Source organism: Poromitra crassiceps, assembly GCF_964638095.1.
Source record: "Poromitra crassiceps genome assembly, chromosome: 1".
Lineage (NCBI taxonomy): Eukaryota > Metazoa > Chordata > Actinopteri > Beryciformes > Melamphaidae > Poromitra > Poromitra crassiceps.
The window spans coordinates 35,566,153-35,587,666 of NC_139623.1; the positions used below are offsets into that span (position 1 = coordinate 35,566,153).

The window sequence follows — 21,514 nt, forward strand, 5'->3', positions numbered from 1 at the left end:
TCTATATCTGGGGAGTGGGGACTATCTCTGTCTGCATCTCATGTAACATGTGAACATGTCATTGATGTATAGCTATTTCCAAAGCTATAACAATATATAAATATATGAAAATATAAATATCTGGTAATAGCTATAAAAGTAAAATTTTAAACATTAACATACAATTAAGAAAATACATAAGTGCATGTAGTAGTCCTATCATAGATTTTCATTTTTCTTTTTATATTGCTTTTTGACACTGCTTATAATACCTACATGTATTTTCTCTATTGACTTCAGTGAATGTTGTACATGTATGCTTGTACATGCACCCTTCATACAATATTATATACATATCTCAAATTAAAATAGGCTAAAAATACATTTATATTGATTTAACCTTGCATTGTTTCTATCTCTCTTTCTCTCCTTATTTTGCGGTGTTCAAGGTTTTGTCAAAGGAATTCATCACATGACTTGCCAAATGCACCACTGATGCAATGTCATGTAACTCTGGCAAACTATTGTGCTAAAACCAGTAGTTCAAAGTGAGCTTTAACAGATTGCACTTATCACTTCATACAATACACATTAAAATAGGCCTATAGGGGGAATAGCGTGAACGATACGTTATGTCCTGCCTGGGAAACTCCTCGCTGTCAGGTTAAAAAAAAAAAACGGCTGGCACATACTGTATATCGGAGGAAGCATGTGCTAGTCTACAACTCTCCCAAGATCGGCAGAGAGGGTGGAGCAACGACCCTGACAGCAGGGGAATTGGCCAAGTACAATTGTGGAGAAAACAAATGACAACAACAACAACAAGAATAACAACAACAACAACAACAACAACAACAACAACAACAACAACAACAACAACAACAACAACAACATGTGGTTTCAACATGTGGGATGGTGTTTTTGCCCGGCTGGAATTAAAAGGGCTTTTATCCAAACCTGCTTAGAGATCATTTAAATGTAGCCGTTGAGCAGCAGCAGTAGGTAGGCTAGCTCTTTATATCAGTCAACAGCTATTATAACCATCTGGGCACCATGACAGAGACTAAGTGCACGTTCACAGCATACGCCAATCCCACGCCAAAGCCACGCAGTTTCATTTCAGCGTCCTTGTTAACAGGCGAGTGCGTTCACACCAGCCGCATGCCACGTCACGCTGAAGCCACGCTGCGCCATGCCAACACCACGCAGAACCGATAGATTCAGCTTCTCTTCTATTTTCCAAGCGTGCTGCTGATCCGGAGCTGCCAGGCAGGCAGTCAATGCAATTTGTGAGGGATGGGAGGGGCTGGAGCAGCAGCTCCAAGCCCAGCGCTGAGGAAAAGAGACTGCTCCTGGTGTGACCGGTTAGGCGTCAGATCAGCTTGAGCCTGCCTCAAGCTTCAGTTCTGCATGGCTTTGGCATATGGTGTGTTCAGGGCCGTATCCAGGGTTTCGAAATAGGGGAGGTCCAGCAAGGGGAGGCGGAAAAATTTGAGGGTTTCCCCCCCCCATTTTTAGCCATATTTAGAGTAATATATCATTTTAAATAAATAAAAATGTTTTTTTTAACCTTTTTTAGCCATATTTAGAGGAATATATCATTCTAAATCAACATTAGGATTATACTGTTGTGATGTCATTATTCAGTATATTCTCTTTCATGTCACCACCTGCTCAGCTCTCCTGTCAACATAATTGTAACTAACAAACACAAACTGTTTTAGCCAAATTTATATCAAAATGACACTACAAACACAGGTACACAACCCAAGCCGTACACAACACACAAAGTCATCATCGATAATAAAAAAAACATACAGAGGGACCTGTTGGCTGGCAAGAACATGTATTTATTGTCATTGACATTGTCATTGATTTACATTACATTATAATGCTTGAAAATAATTTGGAATGAAGGGTTCAAATTATTGAATGTGATTATTATCAAATTATAGGCTAGCAAGAGTAATGCAACAATAACAAATACATAGTAGATGACACAAACATGTGGGCTCATGTACTCTTCAAATAAGTGAATGAAACCCTGCATAATGTACAAACATTATTTGATATGGTTTAAGGCTTCAAGCTACTGAATAGTGCGAAGGATGCCTATTGCTCAGTATCAAATACCCACCTCGGTCAAATCTAGTCTACTACAACACATACAGGTGCATCACCATAAATTAGAATATCATGACAATGTTCTATAATTTTTTATCAGTTATCAAATATATATTACTATAATTATACTATATATACAGTGTATATATACAGTTTAGTATATTCCAAATGAAAAATAACATTTATTTATTCCTGATAGGAACGATTGAAAAATAAAATAAAATAAAATATATTATGTTGTTTTTAACTTTACACCACCTCTTTTTGTTACTTATTGGGTCATGAAACTGAAACCATGCATACAGCCACCTGTGTAACCGAGTTGAATCAGCACGGATTCCTCGTGAGTCCCGAGTGGTAGCGAGTGGATTGGTTAAACTCACTCCCCAGGTATAAAGGCATGTTAACCAGCTCCGCCAAGGGAGCTAGCTCTCTTGGTGTTGCGGTTAACATGCTGGACTCCCAAGCCGAGGGTCGGCAGTTCGAATCCACCCCTGGACAAGCCCTTAACATGGGTTGCTGCAAGTACCACCTACACAACGGAGTTACACCTGCATACCTGACTTCGGGAGCTTGGCAATTGGCATCATGCATGATTAGCCAGTAGCTTCCCAACGTGTCACACAGGTAACGTTACTTAAGAGACAGACTAGACACTTACTTTCTTGGTTGTTGCTAAAAACTCTGTCAGTGTCACTCACTCACCTCGTCTGTCATTCACTCGCTCACTGTCTCGCAGCTCGCTCACCTTCAATTATCTCGCCAGGCAGACAGACATTGTCATCACACCACCATGCTGCTGCTCTCTCGGAATCAAGTTACCGCGGACGCGGCGTCAGATGACTTCCTGCCTGACCTGCCTTTCGTTTCAAAATAAAAGCGATCCCGTGTTTTTCATGCTTTTCCATGCAGCTTTTATTTTATTCTCTGAAATATTAGGGGAGGTCCGGACCTCCCCGTCCTCATAGCTAGATACGGCCATGGGTGTGTTCGACCGCTAAGACTGGCTGAAAAATCAGAACCTTTGGTTGGTGGTAGATAAAACTGTGCCTGGGTGTTTCCTTAATTGGCCTGTCCCTCCATACTGCGCCTGACAGTTAGCCCCCGTGTACACAATAAGCAATGCTAGACCTAAGCTCAAACTACGCTGAACCCACTAGTTTCATTTAGGCGTCCTTGTTAACAGGCGAAGCCGTTCACACCACCCGCACGCGCGCCACGCTGAAGCCACGCTCACACCTTGCTCAAGTGATGATTCAGGATTCAGTCCTATTTTCCAAGCGTGACGCGTGAAGCTGCCAGGCATGAAGTCAATGGGAGTTGTGGGCAGGTTCAAGGCGCGCCGAGGAGGCGCTGAGAGGAAAAGAGAAGGCTTCTTGTGTGAACGGTTAGGCATCAGTTCAGCTTGTGCCTGCCTCAAGCTTCAGCTCTGATACGTTCGGCATCCTGCGTGAACAAGGGCTTACTTTAGAGTACACTCCTGTATTGTGTTACATGCCTTTGTCTGTTGCCTCTATGAAGTCAAAGTCAAAGTCAAGGTCATGGTCAACTTTATCCCACAAGGGGAAATTCATGTGGTCATGTCTTGTTTACAACACGGAGGTACACACGTGTAACGGGTTTAATCTGGTTCACTTATGAATTTAACTAAAACACCACAATTTTCCTCGTTTTGTGTATGTGAATGTCTTGTTTGAGTGCTCTGTTGTTGTTGCGTGTGAACGCACCCCAGTGGTGTGTCGTTTTGTGCACATCCGCACAGCTCCAGGAACTCGGTCTGATGGGAAGATGGAACGAGACGGTTGTGCCGGTGAACTCTCTGCCAGATAAACGCTTATTATTTATTGCTTTTTGTTTGTTTTGTATCACAGTGTGATAGAGAATGGAATTCCTTAACCATTCTACATCCGCTAAATGTATATATAACAGCTGATAGCCTAAACCAAAATGAATTTGAAGCCAGGAGTCCAGGAAGATGTCTTAATGAAAGTATATTTATTTACCATAACATTCTCTGCAATATGTATTGTCAGAGGGCTGAACCTCAATGTACACATTCTGATACGTTATACAGAGTCAAATATTCAGCGGCGATGTCACAATTTGACATAAGCTTTATACTGTAAAGGAAGAGGAGCAGAGAGGAGGTGTATGAACTTTGTGTGTGCGCTGCTCCAGTCTGGCCTGACTTGGAGTTATCAGTTGTTATGGAACTCGATGCACTGGACAAGGTCTCAGCAAAAGGAGCAGTCCTCTGCCATGGGTGAATCTATATGTGTGAGATGTCATGTCATGTTAACTTATAGCATAATTATGCTATAAGGGTTAGGGTTAGGGTTATACGGTTATACGGGGGGTTAATAATACTGTGGGGTTTTAAACCTCTGACACAGGGCTGTCCTCTCCGACCAAGAAAGGCGGTGGCTGGCTCACTGTTTGCTCAAAGGTTTGGGGATCCTTAATTGTTTGTGGCAGGCCACGATTTTTACGTAACCATATTTGTGATGATAAACCCGATATTTGATATTTGTGATGGTAAACCCGTATATAGGGTTATACGGTTATATCATGTAGACTATCACAGTCTACATGATAGCATGATTAGTTACCATGTGTGTGCCCCCTCAAGTAAAGCAGGGCTTCATACTTAGTTGTTACTAGGGAATGCATCATTATCATGATTATCTTACCATTAGTTACCATCACCCTACCTATAACAAATAAATATAAGAGTTGTTCCAGGTGAGGTTTGAACCCTTGGCCCCAAGAACGCAAGATTATTAGTCTCTACCAAATGAGCTATCTGTTTGTTATAGGGTAGGGTGATGGTAACTAATGGTAAGATAATCATGAAGTAATGATGCATTTCCTAGTAACAACTAAGTATGTAGCCCTGCTTTACATGAAGGGGCACAAATATGGTAAGTAATGATGAAGTAATCATGAACTAATGATTAATTCCCTAGTAACAACTAAGCATGAAGCCCTGCTTTACTTGAGGGGGCACAGACATGGTAACTATGGTAAAGTAATCATGAACTAATGATTACCGTAATTCCCTAGTAACAACTATGGTAACTAATAGTCTGTTCTTAAGTAACTACCCATTAACTACTCATGAACTAGCAGAAAAAAATTAAGGAAGTAATCATTACTTACTGGTTCGTTAACATGGTAACTAATGGTCAGTTCCTAAGTAACTACCATTAAGGAACTACCTATTAACTATTCAGGAACTAATCATTAACTATTCATGAACTAATGGTTAGTTCCTGACTAGTTCCTCAATAACTACCCATTTTTTGTGTTACAGTATTGTAAAGTGTTACCGTATTTCCAATTTGGCTGATTACTACACTCAAAAAAAGAAGAAACAAAAAGCAGAGTCTAAGGATGGCTCAGCATAGTTTCTATTAGCGGCTGAGGAAGCACTTTGACCCTAAAATAGACAGATAAAAATAAACATTAGAAGATGACGAGGAATCCTAAGAAGGACCAAGTGACATTCAACCTCAGTGCTGGTGGTGATGTTGAAGTCTGCAGCTAAAAATTGCAGCTAAGATTTTTGTTTTTACTTGGCATTGACACATATGTACTTCTTCTGTGTAGGGAACTAAAAGGTTTCCCAAAGGCATCTCACAGACAAGAAAATAACCTTAATACAGCTGTGAGTGAAGTGGGACAGAATTGTGATACAACAGAGACTGCAGTGACCCATATTTTAAAACTTAGAATCAGGTTTAGTCTAAAAACCACAGAACGATAAAGCAAATAAAGGCAGGCCGGTCACATGAGGGGAGAGGCACCCCAGTTTGGACGTCTGCCCTGCTCTGCTGCTGGAAACCAAAGCAGGACCAGCAACAACAATCACACAGTGATGGAGGAACTGTTGAGTGATGGTTGTTCATGTGGAAAACGAGATCACGCTTATCAGGATTGAAAATAGGCCAGGAGGTCAGTATTTAAGGCAGCATTTAAGACTGACTCATACAAGTGACCCAATTCCAATGTTTTGCTCACATGTGGCACATATTGGATATGTACTATGAACGTATAAACAAGAACAAAGCACATATTCTCAGATCTGTTTCAGGCCTCAATCATAATGTGGAAATAAATCTGATATGAATGAACTGTCATGTAAATGTACAGATCCTTTCCTGCATCCACACATCCCTCTGAACTGATGTAGCATATGCCCAGGCTACCGCTCTTATTATACATCCATACAGGCTACTAAAGGCTCTCCTCTTTCTTCTCCGTCTTAAAATGTGACCAATATTTTGCAGACCTCTAAAGGTACTTAGGAAAGCAATAGCTGGAATTATTATTTCAGTCTTGTTTGCATCCATTGCAAATGGCGCCAGCTGGTTATTTACTTCCGTTTGGGTAACCAAACCAAGCCCTCATGCATGTGGTTCAACTGTTCAGCAAGTGTAAACACAGGTATCGGATATGGGTCATTTTAAAAAGTAGATGTAAACAGGTGGTCACAAAAATCAGATAGAGGCAAAGAAATCTGACTTGCAGTGTAAACTTCGTGATCCAGAACAGCCAAACTTGGAAGCTGCTTATGACACAAGCAAAACTGTGTCAAGATCCAGAATAGTCTACCTGCCTGGCCCTGGTATACATGATTGAGATGCTTATCCAGAGGATGCTGTGCTATGGTTATATATTTGTATACAGCAGACATCTTTGTTCCTGCTTTGTGCAACACAGGAACACACAGGCTCTGCAAACAGAGATTTTCAATTATGAGGAAAAAGCACTCTGGTAAACAAGACCGATGGGTAGAGGTGAAAGGAGACATGGAGAGAGAGAGATAGAGAGAGAGAAAGAGAGGGAGGGAGGGAGGGAGAGAAAGAGAGAGAGAGGGAGGGAGGGAGAGAGAGAGAGAGAGAGAGAGAGAGAGGGAGGGAGAGAGAGAGAGGGGAGGCTCAATCTTCTGCCTGCCGCATTTGGGAATCTGTTTTGGTGTGCATGTTAACACACGCACGCGCACGCGCACACACACACACACACACACACACACACACACACACACACACACACACACACACACACACACACACACACACACACACACACACACTTCTGCTGGATTGCAGGGAGAATGTTGCAGGAGGGAAATGGTGTTGGTCTTTTAACATTAGAAAGTCCACAGCGGTCATTTTGACATTTTTGACATTTATATGTGCAATAATTAAAAAATTTAATAAAAAAATACAATGCTGCTGGTATCTTTTAGTACCTTAATTTTTTTTAGATTTCGATAATTTTATAACTTTTAGATACACCTGTTTTGTGTTTAAATGTCTTCATGGTCTCGCGCCGCCTCCTCTGGGTGAGTTTCTCAAACAGAGAACCGTATAGAAGGCATGACCACCAGGGCTTGCCAGAGGGAGACTGCGAGATTCCCCACATGCGCACCGCCTTCGGTAACAATGTCCTATCTGTCACTGGTGGGAAAATCTGGAACAGTATCCCAGTTGCAATAAGGGAATGCCCCACATATCCCATGCACCTTCAAAATAAACCTCAAGGAATGGCTCAAAATAAATCAACACTGCAACCATAACCAACCATAATTATTTCGTATGTCTCTACCCTTGCACTTTATTATTTTGTAATTTCCCACTTTTATCCCGCGCAATTTAGTTTTCAATGCACTATTATTATGTCAATTTGGCCACTTGTTGTTTCCATTTCCATTGTTGTTGTTTCCATTTTCCATTTGGCCACATTGTTGTTGTCTCTATTGACATTTTTTCTACTGTATTCTGTTTTGATGTTGTGTTTTATCTTGTATGTTTTTAAGTCTTGAGGGCTACGGATGCAAATTAGCTTTTAGCTAAATCCGACATATTTACTGTTATCATATAGATGACTGTATAGATAACTGTTGATTAATGTGTACTGTCCTGATCAAATAAACAAATAAAGTAAAGTAAAAAGTAAAGGTACCTGACTTTTCCTAAAAGTGTCTGTATTGTCATTTAAAATAGAGACCATAGGCGATCATTTTGACCTCACTGAATTTCCCAGGGTTCTAGACCTATTTTTTAGTCTATATTTTCACATTCTATATTTTCACATTTTGGTGTTGTTTTGTCTTTTTTAAATATATCTTAACACAATAAATGCATTAATCTCTCAACTGGGTATTTATCATGAGAGATTATAGAGTTTGGAATCTAGTGGTCAAAATGACAACTTATGGTTGTTCTAGTAGTTATGGAATTTTGGGCATTAGTGTTAGTGTTAGAATTAGTGTTAAAACAGAATTTAGGCAAAACAAAAGCGAATATGAATTCACTTTGATTTCACATTGATTTCAGAGGGCTGGGAGTAACATAGATGTAATCAGATTTTATCTGATCTGTAATCATTAAAAGATGGTGACTGTAGTAACCTGTAAAAAAAAACAGCTGATTAAGCTACTAAACAAGTGCAAACCTTTAAGCCCAGGGCATAGTGGTGTGGCCATTTAGCCTTATAGCACTACGCCCCCACCACCCACATCCCCCTAGCCACTCCCCCTACCCATCCCTTGCATCCCGTCTCTCTACCACCTTCCTATCCCTAGCTCCTCTATTCCCTAGCCTCACTAAACGTACATGACTGAGTGGGTGGGTGAGTGAGTGAGTGAGTGAGTGAGTGAGTGTCTTGACTTTTCCACCGACTGACCCCGGGGGAGCCTGCTGGACCAGCGCTGTGGGAAAAACATATTTGAAGGGATCTAATACATTATCCTGTAATGTCTAGAATCTACACTAATTTATAATCAATTAAACTGTAAAAGGAACCTTTCCAGCCTTGGTTTGATTCTTGGCAGATTTTTAGGTGGGTGGGGGGGGATCTTCCTTTCTGTTCAATTATAGACTCATTGAACATAGAGCATATTGCTCACTGCCTCCTCCATTTTTGTCTTCCTCCTTTCATCTTGCCTGGCGTTTCATCATGTTTACAAAGGCACCTGACAGGATTGAATTAGGATAAGACAATTATTAATTAAGATGGTGCTTGTGTCACGGTGCAAAAACACAAATGGATGATGTAAGAGGGGTAATGTTGTGTGTGTGGCATCATGTGGCTCATCAAATAAAGGTCCAATCTTTGGATAAAACATGTTAAACACATTTTGTCAGCAGTTTGCTTTTATCTCTCCAGTGTGAGTCTCCAACTGAGACTGCAGACTCAGATCACCAGCGACTCACAGCTTTTTCATCAAAGACCTGCACTGAAAATAACAAGACTGGCACACCAATTTCCTGTTGGCTTGATTCCATCATGTGAGGCCAGGATACCAGGGGCGGACTGGGATCATAATTTGCGTCGTTTAAAGCCAGATTTGGGCCGTTTGAAGCCCAATTTGGGCCGTTTGAAGCCAGATTTGGGCCGTTTGAAGCCCAATTTGGGCCGAGTCCAATTTTACAATGAGATGCACCCACTTTAACCGTGAATAAAGTAATAAAACCACTAGTAAACCAGTAGGCGGCGCCTGGCCTACTGTTCAGTGAGTGGCCTGACTGCGGGCACCACATTTTTTTTTAGTTTTTTTGCAGGCCAGGCCAGGCCAGGCCACCGGGCATTTGCCCGACGTGCCCAATTATGCAGTCCACGCCTGCAGGATACACAGTAGAGAATTTACAGTCTACACAGTAGAGGATTTACAGTCTACACAGTATTACAGTCTACACAGTACAGGATTTACAGTCTACACAGTACAGGATTTACAGTCTACACAGTACAGGATACAGTCTGTTTGAGGCGGGCGTGGGGGGTCATAGCCTATATAGAGTGCAGAGATTTGTGTTGTGCCCTACCTAAACTTTACTTACTCTTTATTGCCTTTGTTACCTACATAATTCTCCATGGCAGAACTTTAAGTCTGGGGTGATACTCAAATGTTATAGTAGTGTAACGGCAACCCATGTTAAGGGCTTGCCCAGGGGTGGATACGAACCGCCGACCTTCGGCTTGGGAGTCAAAGACACTAACCACCCCACCAAGAGAGCTAGCTCCCTTGGCGGAGCTGATTAACATGCCTTCATACTGGGGAGTGAGTTTAACCAATCCACTCGCTACCACACTGGACTCACGAGGAATCAATGCTGATTCACCTCGGTTACAGTAGCACCAGCTCAATTAATATTTATGGACTTTAATAACTATGCCCTTAATGTCCTGAACCAAGACCCTTATCATCAAACTCTACAATCTGTAGCTGATCTATCAATAACATACAGGAGACTGACTTTGCGACTGTTTGTGGAATATTTATTAGAATTTTTAGAGCTAATTTCATAGCACTGATAACAGAAAATCCCCATTGTTCCTATTGACTTGTTACCCCTTCAATTGTTTTCCTATTCGTTCCCAGTGGTGCTGAGTGACTTTAGTGCAACATTCAGAGGCCATTTTCTGGCTCTGTTTCACTTCAACAGTGTTTCATATTGCACACACGCTGTCACAGGAACTCATCTGCTCTTCATGCACACTGGGTTTTGGGGGGTTTGCTGCAACAAATGTGCTCAGGGTCAAACCCACCACAGAAGTGCTCAGGACAAACCCACCACAGAATAGAATACATGCTCAGGACAAACCCACGACAGAAGTGCTCAGGATCAAACCCACCACAGAAGTGCTCAGGACAAACCCACCACAGAAGTCCTCAGGATCAAACCCACCACAGAAGTGCTCAGGACAAACCCACCACAGAAGTCCTCAGGATCAAACCCACCACAGAGGTGCTCAGGATCAAACCCACCACAGAAGTGCTCAGAATCAAACCCACCACAGAAGTGCTCAGGATCAAACCCACCACAGAGGTGCTCAGGATCAAACCCACCACAGAAGTGCTCAGGACAAACCCACCACAGAAGTGCTCAGGACAAACCCACCACAGAATAGAATACGTGCTCAGGACAAACCCACCACAGAAGTGCTCAGGATCAAACCCACCACAGAAGTGCTCAGGATCAAACCCACCACAGAAGTGCTCAGGATCAAACCCACCACAGAAGTGCTCAGGATCAAACCCACCACAGAAGTGCTCAGGATCAAACCCATCACAGAAGTGCTCAGGACAAACCCACCACAGAAGTGCTCAGGATCAAACCCACCACAGAAGTGCTCAGGACAAACCCACTGCACAGAAGTGCAAAGGTGGGAAAAAAAGAAAGAGATGGTAATATAGGCTAATTGTTGCCATGGTGCTTGCCAGGTTGTTTCTATGGAGCAAATTATGATTGGACTAATGAGGGAGAGGGAGAGGGAGAGGGAGGGAGGGAGAGAAAGGGTGAGAGATGGGGGGAGAGGGAGGGAGATTACAGAAACAATGTGTGGAGTGAAACAGGAAGGAGTGATAGAGTGAAAGTGAACTTTTATCTTTAGAAACCAGGGAAGTATTGTTTTTGCAAAACCAAAGGCAATGGCAGTAAAGTACACAGAGCATTTTCAAAGGAGATTGGGACCCCCAGCTTCTGCTCAACGAGGCAAGTTCTATGGCAGTTGTAAGGCATTCTGGGAATCATAGTAAATCATATACCTGCAGTAGAAGCAGACCAGGCAGACTGGAGGAAAGTGGGCTCACTATCAGTTGTTGAAAATATGATTATGCAAAATGATTTTGTTAAACACGGAAAATAGCGCCATCCATCAAAATAGCTTGCAGACTGCCAGATGGGAACAGAAGTGGAAAGGTACTCAGTACAGTAGGTGGTGTTAGTGTCAGCATACTAATAAGGCAACCAACAAGATTTTTACTGTCCAACAGCACAAAATGACCAACATATATCTAGAGGGTTGTTGGTTGTTCATCAATAGCAGTCATTCAACGATAGGCTTCACCATGTGCTGAGATTTCTGGCTTTTCAAACCCACTTTCCAGTCTGTACTTGGTATTTCAAGACACTCCCAATCTCCTCCACCCATCACATTTTCAGTTTCAGTGATGAGGGCAGTGCTACAAGCAAGTTCTCAAGCCCCCCAAAAAAGAAGCAATGATGATCCAAATTTCTTCCGAAAAGTTTTTGACTTGCTCCCTGACACTAGTATTTCAAATATAATAATTGCGGCAACCTCAACTGTTACTTAGATCAATCAATCAATATCCTTTATTTAACCAGGTAAAAAGAAGAAGAAAAGAAATCCAGATCCACATTTAGATAGATTATCCGCACGCCCGCCCCCAAATATATCATCAGTGCAGGTCATAAACAATTTGATTAAATCTAGGAATTTAGTAGATATTTGGAGGATTCAACACCCAACCGACAGAGAATATTCATTCTACTCGCATGTCCATAAATCTTATAGCAGAATAGATTACTTTCTAATAGATTCTCAATTAATCTCCCACGTCACCAATATGAAATACCATAACATATTGATTTCTGATCATGGCCCCTTGACAATGACCTTAAGTCTTTCTCTTCCCAAACAAACTTACTCTTGGCGTTTCAACCCCGCTTTACTTGCTGAAGTGAAAGTTATAGAATATATTGCCACCAAATTAAAACATTTCATGGAATTTAATGATAATGGTGAAGTTTCAGACTCCACGCTATGGGAAACATTAAAGGTTGTCATTCGCGGAGATATAATCTCATACGAGTCCGCTGCCAAAAAGGACAGAGGAAGACGATTATCGGAGATCAAAAATGCTCTTATCGCCCTTGAGGCGGCATACCAGGTCTCAAAAGCCCCTGTAGATTATAATAAGATATTGAAGCTGAAATATGAATATAATTGTATCCCGAGTGGTCAAATAAACACTCTCCTTCTAAAACTGAGACAAAAGCAATTTGAATTGGGAGATAAGCCCGATGAACTCCTGGCGCGGCAGCTCAAGGGTGCGCAGGCCTCCAGATCAATTCTCTCCATCAAATCGAAGAGAGGCGCCCTGCTGACTAACCCCAAGGAGATAAATGACCGTTTTAAGGAGTTTTACAGTGAACTCTATTCATCAAAGTGTGATGCTACTCAATCTGATTTGAAAGATTTGTTTGACCCTCTCGAGATGCCGAAACTCAGTGACACTGCCAGAGAGGACCTAGACTCTGATTTTACATTGGAAGAAATAACCTCCGCCATCAAGTCATTCCCATCAGGCAAAGCGGCTGGGCCAGATGGATTTGGTGCCGAATTCTATAAGAAATTTTGCAACATCCTCGCCCCACTCCTCCTCAGAATGACATCTAGCTCTAAGAAGGATAACGTCCTGCCTAAAACGCTGTATGAAACGAACATCTCCCTCATTCTAAAAAAGGGGAAGGAGGATGTAGACCCGGCCAGCTACAGACCCATAGCGCTCCAAAACTTTGACAGAAAGGTAATCCCTAAAACGCTGGCAACCCGGCTAAATAAACATTTGTCATCCATCATCCATGCTGACCAGGCAGGGTTCATCCCAAACAGGTTCTCTTTCTCCAATGTCAGACGCCTCCTCAACACCATATACGCAGATCACAGTAACACTAATGGTGCAGCAATTCTATCACTCGATGCACAGAAGGCATTCGATCAGGTTGAGTGGCCTTATGGGCTCTATCGTTGCAACGGCCTTAAATTAGCGCTTAGCGCCAGGCACAGCGCAGATTAGTGGGCATGGACCGGCGCACTGGCTATTCTTGTGTCGGCGCTACATGCGGCCTTAAAGTCGAACTGAACCCGTTCGTCACGTGCGTCGCAGTCCGTTTCAGACTGAAAATATAATTTGTCTGAGATGACAAGTTGAGAGGCGGGTCATAGTATCATTCTGTCGACTGGCTTTGGCATTGGTCAATCATGGCGTGTTCCACCCCCAAATCGAGTGGGATTCAGCGTGTTGTCGTGCTACGCAAGTGAGATCCGTGGAGTACCAGGCAGCCAGCCAGCTGCTTCGTGCAGAGCGAGCGGATAAGCCGATGCATGGGTGCTGCCCGCCCGCCTGGAATCTCCAAGGGCAGACCCCTGACAACCACGCTCTCAAGCGTGCGCCTTTTACGCTATTTCTCTAAATACGATATCCCTGGAATGCGCGTTTTAACGAGCCAGTTACGAGCCACCATTTCTTTGCATTCTTAGAGATTATAGTTTTTGTTTTTTGTTCATGTTTCTAACAATTGGCCAAGTTAGTAGTTAGTTTATGGGATAGGAATTCTGCCAGATGACAGGCACTAGGCGCCATTTTCTACTTCATTTGGAAGAGAAAATTATCCTGAAATGAAGATTTGATTGACAGCTGCATGTGGTGATATGATTGGTTGAAATGGGGTAGAAATTTGATAGTACTAGGCAGACAATTGGACTCGAGTCATAGGGACTCGGACTCGAGTCGACTCGAGTCGCAAATTTGACGACTTCCGACTCGACTCGGACTTGGAAGGTAAATACTTGAAACTCGACTCGGACTTGGAAGAAAATGACTCGAAACTCGACTCGGACTTGTGACAAGATCAGCCGAGTGCACCAGCTGGGCGTACGCCTAGGTTTACACGCTACGTCCGATGTAGAACTCAAAGTTACGACTAACTTAATTTTATGACTAGTGCACCCTGTATGCACTGCGTCTGTGTATGGAGCAGGCGTAAAAGTTACACCCAAATGCGTAGCTACTCACTGACAGCTGTCTCATCTTGATCTGCGCGTGATGCGGCCGAAATCTTCTCCAAAAATATCGATCGATATGTGCTGTAAATAGACGCATCAGCAATGTAATGCAGTGTAATGTAATCAGCGTCTTGGTACAAGGCTAATGCATCGGAAGATCTTTCAATTTCTTCCTATGACTTCGTCAACTGCCCGCAGTGCGCAGTCTGCCATCGCATTCAGTAGCCTACTGATTGCACTTGTGATCAAACTGCTTGTGTTGGCGCTGTTAAATTGAGCTGTGAGAACGTTTCTATGCTTTGAATACAACTCTATAAGTTTGAGCTGAGTTGGAGCTGTCTGTCAGCTGTCTGGAGCTCGTCTGAGAGAAGTGTGTTAACGTGAACGCGCACGTCCGCAGCCTAAATAATCTCTGCCTTGTCATTTTTTCTAACCTGTGACTCGACTTGACATAACCTATGACTCGACTCGAGACTTGACTTGAAATAACATTGTGACTTGACTTGACTTGACTTGCCGACAAAAGGAAAGACTTGGGACTTGCTTGAGACTCGGGACCAATTGACTTGAGACTCGCTTGGGACTCGGATCAGAGGGACTTGGACAATTGTCTGGTACTAGGTGACGTAAGCAAACTGTACATTACTGTTATCAATGAAATCTTGAAAAATGAACTTTTGATGTGAAAAAGTGTGAAAAACTAAAGAAATTAGATTTTTGTGATTTTTTTTGGCTACATTATTAACTCATTGAGTGCCAATGACGACTATAGTCGTCAATTCAAATAGTAACGTAGAGTGCCAATGACGACTAAAGTCGTCAATTGCGTTTTTTGACGGTGGGACGTGGATCAAAGCCTGATGCATCTGCTGTAAAAATATGGGAGATGTCGAATGTGTATAAGCTATTTTACGGACCCATTAGGTGGCGACAGTGCTCTCCAGATTAGAGAAAGGTGAGGAAAAAACAGAGAAGTCATGGGGAAACGGAAACCGCATCGGTATGCATCGATATGCATGAAGCATAACGTTAGCTGTGCCTGTGAACAGCAGCCAAGCTGCTGCCACAATTGAGCCCCTCCGTCTCCGCTGCCCCTCCACATGATTAGTTGCCGACACCAGCGTCTTTCTGAAAAGTTACATTATTCTCAGCTGGAAGCCGGCGACAAAAACGGCGCAACGCTGTGAAAAAGCTGGGTGTAGCGCACTTTTCAGTGCAGAGCAAACGCAGCAGAGAGCCACCAGAGACACTCCCACGGAGGAGGGGTGTGCAGTTGAGGGGGGTGGGGCACGCAGGGCAGCATACAACAGTGTTGGTGTTGTGACAGCAGGCTCGATGGACAGATTGCCAAACACAAGCTAGAATATCTGATGCCCACCAGCAGTAAATCAAGACCAGCAAGAAGGTGAAGGGTCTGCGCACGCAGGGGCCAGCGCTGCTGGTTGCAGCTAAAAAATATTATTTTGCCAAACAAAATTCCTTTGTTTTCGCTGTTTTATTGAAGGAAATTATTTTTGAGGTGTCACTACATCAGAAAATATTAGCTTCAGAGTCAGTGATGTGCTTGAAATGCTTCATTTCACAAAAGGCTAATTATCTCAGCTTCTAGTTTGAAACGTCTGTTTTTGGTGAAAACAACCTATCTTCTCCGGCTGATAACTAAAGAACGGAAAATGATATCAATAAACTTTTTTTTGCTGATGATACAATAGAGTCTCATCGTTCTTTGGGCGTGTTCGGTGTTTACATAGTAATATCACACAATATTCTGTGGGCCTCGAGAAATCACTGAAAACGCTCTGAAAGGGCTGGCACTGGGAGCATCCGTTTTCCAAAAGTGGCTGGCACTCAATGAGTTAATTAGGTGCACTGCATACCCAGGTATTTGAACTAAAAGAAAAGAAAAGTCATTTTTGGGTTCAGCTCGACTTTAAGCATTATAACCACGCCTTTTAAGCGTAGAATTATGCACAACTGTTGTGCATGTTGCTATCTACCCAAGGCAGGCGCAAGGCGCGGTTTTTTTTGCGTTTAACGCCAGTTTTTGCGCCTAAGGCCAGTGGGAAGATAGAGCCCTATATGTTCGAGTCACTGCACAGATTCGAGTTTGGTGATTCATTCATTTCCTGGGTAAAGCTCATATATGCTAGTCCCTCATGTTCAATTATAACCAATGGTGACAAGTTAACCAGGTTTCCATTGCTTCGCTCGGTCCAGCAGGGTTGCCCTCTCTCGCCGGCCCTCTTCGCCGTCGCGCTCGAGCCCCTTGCCTTAAAAATACGTAGTCACCCAAGTCTTGCGGGCCTGGAGGTTGCGGGTATCGAGACACGTATCAGTTTGTATGCTGACGATGTAATATTATACATGCATAATTCAGAAAAATCAATCCCTCCTCTACTAGAACTAATCACCTTCTTTGGCAAGCTGTCCGGATACACTATTAACTGGACAAAGAGTGACTTTATGCCTCTCTCTGATGTTTTCACTCCCGGTTTCCTGGAAAGTCTCCCATTCAAACTGGCAAAGGACCGCCTTACCTATCTTGGCTTGACCATACCCAGAAATCCTAAGTTAATATTCAAGTTGAATTTTGGTGATTTTGTTTCAAGACTTAAGCAATGTATTGAAAACTGGAAAATCCTCCCTTTGTCTATGGTTGGCCGTATAAACTCAATAAAGATGGTCTCACTTCCCAGGTTCCTTTATCTTTGTCAAAAAATTCCTATCTTTCTCACATCAGCTTTCTTTAAAGAACTGGACTCAATCATTTTGTCCTACATCTGGAATTATAAGAACCATAGAATTGCGAAATTTCACTTGCAAAAACCCAAATAAGAATTTGTGTGAGGGCAATGATGTTTTGGTGACAATGGACTTGTGGCAATATAACTCCTGGCACCCCCCTGTGGCTAAAAATGGAGGCCGGCTCTATTGCCAACTCCTCCCTGCCAGCCATGTTATTTTCTAAACCTGAGGAGCCCGAGACCTTTAAAAAATTAAGTTTTGTTATGAGAAACTCTATCAGAATTCTGAAACAGGTTAGGAGTGTTTTGAATATACCAGATGTTTCTGTTTACACACCAATTTGTTTTAATCACTCTTTTTTACCCTCAAGATTAGACGGAATTTTCCGTACCTGGAGTGAGAAGGGTCTGATTTCCATCAGAGACCTGTATATTGATGGCAAATTTGCATCCTTTGATCTCCTGAAGAGGACATCACAACAGTATAATCCTAATGTTGATTTAAAATGAGATATTCCTTTAAATACGGCTAAAAAAGGTAAAAAAAAAACACTCAAATTTTTTTCACAGGAGAGCAGGAAAAGGGGGGAGAAAATCAGACAATCTGACTACTCTAGACATTAACCGGAACTAACTAGAACACAGGGAATCTAGTTAATCTACAGCCTAGTCCTAGCCTGTCCTATTCTGCTCTGGTCTGATTTTAGCCTGAGCACTATAACAGGTCTACAGCCTACAGTTAGGCTGTAGCTAATCTATCGCCTAACCTAAGCTATTCTAACCTACCGGCAACCCTCGACCAGTGATGGAGAGCACCGATGCCCCCCACCCCGGCCCCCGCCCCCACACACATAAGGTGTGGGAGAGACACAAGGAAACCTTTCCACCACATGGATTGCCTCAGTGACTTGTTGGCTGAGGAGGAACCTTGTGAGGGCCGATGTACTGTAGGGGCCCAGCTATGGACCCCATCTGGGGACCCCCCTCCGGGACAGGCCGAGAAGATGCCGGGCTAAACCATTTACAGAGTTTCAGATTATAGAAATAAAATTTACAAAAGAACAGAAAATTGTCCTCTTCTCCCACCACATAGGCTCAGCCAGGAAGGATTTATTACATCACCGATCACATCACAATTGCTCGAGTGACATCACTGATGATGCCATCACTGTGACATTATAATTGCTCAAGTGACATCACTGATGACATCGCAATTGCTCAAGTGACATCACCGATGACATCACTGATGACATCACAATCGTGACAGACACCGCCGCCACATCGCCCACCCACTTTAGCCAATTTTAAAGGAACACTCCGCCCATTTTCAACCAGCTTTGTATCATTAGAACATCAGTATATCAGAAAACTGTAAACGGTTTTGAAGTCTCGAGTGTTAAAGTGTGGACCAGTGACATCATTGGTCCACACTAACTCAAATTAATAACTCATTAACTCAAATCAACTCTCAATAACTGTCAAACTATTCATCATTCATCTAGTTTGACAGTTATTGAGAGTTGATTTGAGTTAATGAGTTATTAATTTGAGTTAGTGTGGACCAGTGATGTCACTAGTCCACACTTTAACACTCAATAACTGTCAAATTAAATGACAGACTTCAAAACCGTTTACAGTTTTCTGATATACTACTGATGTTCTAATGATACAAAGCTGGTTGAAAATGGGCGGAGTGTTCCTTTAACTAAAAAAATATGTAAAACAGTTAAAAGCTTTGCATTTCTCTTTGTTTCTCCTTTCATCATCATTGTTGCCAGACTAAATATAAAACACACAACCTGTTCCTGATTATAGGGAGTGATGTCTTATCTCTGGTGTATTACTTTCTCTTGTTGGTGAGCCAATAAAATCGCAGAGAAAGAAAGCAGCCCGATCAACCAATAACAGAGCTGCGTCATCAGTCTCCGGTTGCTTGTTGGGCGCCTCTCTGCTGCTGCGTCAAGCTCGACAGGAAACAGACGGAAGATACCGGAAAAAGAGTGATTGACCATTTTAAAATGTCAGGATAATAATAATAATAATAATAATAATAATAATAATAATAATAATAATAATTATTATTATTATTATTATTATAATACAATGTCCTACTCCAAGTAAATTGTATGAGAAAACGGGAAAACAGAGTAATGAAAAGTAGCTAGGCTACACGAGGGATCAGCCGAGCAGCATTTTGGTAAACAAACCGCGTCACTGGGTGGCAACGGCAATGGAACCCTATGGAGCCCAAGTGGTACGAGGCTTGAGTAGCTGACTCTACCCAGTTAACTCTGTTTACATTTTAAAAACTGCGACAGTTCACACAACTTTAACATGACATGCATTATACAGTACATCAAACTCTTGAGCTACTTCTGCTCTCACTCAGAATGTCAAAATATAAGCGATGTGATGTATAGTTTTTGAGATATTAACGTTTGTTTGACACAACTCATATTATTAACTGCCGCGGGGTTCCGCATTTCTGGGTGGCAAGTGACGTCTCGCTGATTCGTCCTATAGGCCTACATCACATCGTTTATATTTTGACATTCTGAGTGAGAGCAGAATTAGCTCAAGAGTTTGATGTATAATATATGCATGTCGTCGTGTTAAAGTTGTGTGAACTGTCGCAGTTTTTAAAATGTAAACAGAGTTAGCCGGCTAGAGTCAGACACACAAGTCTCGTGCCACTTGGGCTCCATAGGGTTCCATTGCCGTTGCCACCCAGTGACGCGGTTTGTTTACCAAAATGCTGCTCGGCTGATCCCTCGTATAGCCTATATATATATATATATATATATATATATATATATATATATATATATATATATATATATATACTGTATATATATATACATATATATATATAATTGCCGTAGCCTACTATTTGACTGAATTGTCCTGTTGCATTGGTCTATCTATAAAGCTACAGATATGCTGTGAAGCTAATGTTTTGGAGGGTTAATCAAACAATTGTATTAAAAAAAAGCTCTTATTTTGAAAGTTAAGACCGGAAGTACTGGTATTTATTGCGAATAGCTTGTCATAAATCCATCTGTAGGGTGGGCCACAAACGACTGACGTCTCCCCCTGACCCCCCCTCCTCTCTCTCTCTCTCTCACACACACACACACACACACACACACACACTCAGTTTCAATTCAGTCAAATCATATCTGGCAACAGGAGCCACACGGCGGCTTTTGATAGAGGCCAATTAGCACCTGCTCAGGCCGTTTGTAAGCACTGGAAAAGACGAGAACATCACCAGGGAATAGTTCTCCAAACAGAAATTAGCTTAACTATCGGCTAACTAAACGTATCATAACGTTAGACCTCCGAAACGCAGAGAAATGGACGAAAAGTCGTTTACTAAAGAAATCGATGTGTGGATCGAACAGCTCAACGAGTGCAAGCAGCTGTCGGAGAACCAAGTGAAAACACTATGCGAGAAGGTGAGATATTATTGGTAACATTTATTGTCACCTTAATTTACTGTCATCGTCTTCTTTCGCCACCTCGCCGCCTTCCAGGCATTCTTAAAATGGCGTCTATAGTGTACATTTCAATGCACTGTCCAAGCTGTGTGTATGACTGGTTTACTTACGTTAGCTAGCTAGTTCTCTCCAGGAAATTAAAACTAATTGCCTGCTAGAAATGAACTAACTATAGCCGGTTAAGCTGTCACATCTAGGGCGTGTTGTGAAACTAGCTACTGCACCAAACAGGCAGGGTCAGCCACAGTGTGAATGAATGCAAGTCACATAGCACATTTACAACCCTGCTCATCCAGGCTGTCAGTGACCTGTAGCATCTTATTCAGCTGGAGCAGCTGAAGACTGGCTGCTATTGCCTCAGATGATGTAACATTTTCTCCAGTTACCTGGTGGCACATTTAAATGTAAGGCTTAGGTGAGGTATGACCTGCAGTTAGTGTTCGTCATGACACAAACAACCACCAATATGAAGAATGATCAGAGAAGCAGTGTTTCCTCTTTTCTAAGTTTGAAGTCTTGAAAAGGTGGGTACAATCCTATTCTTCAAGTAAAAAAGTGGGTGAATCGAGT

The 21,514-nt window shown here is 42.3% G+C and overlaps 1 protein-coding gene across 1 annotated transcript in view; it reads left to right on the forward strand.

Annotated features, from left to right (window-relative positions):
• The first annotated feature begins 20,617 nt into the window (after positions 1-20,617).
• ppp2cab (protein phosphatase 2 catalytic subunit alpha b) overlaps positions 20,618-21,514 on the forward strand; it is a 28,593-nt gene continuing 27,696 nt past the window's right edge. The window contains exon 1 of the mRNA XM_083641772.1: positions 20,618-20,902. Coding sequence (XP_083497898.1) covers positions 20,801-20,902 — 102 coding nt within the window. The 5' untranslated portion in view covers positions 20,618-20,800. The remainder of the gene's footprint in view (positions 20,903-21,514) is intronic.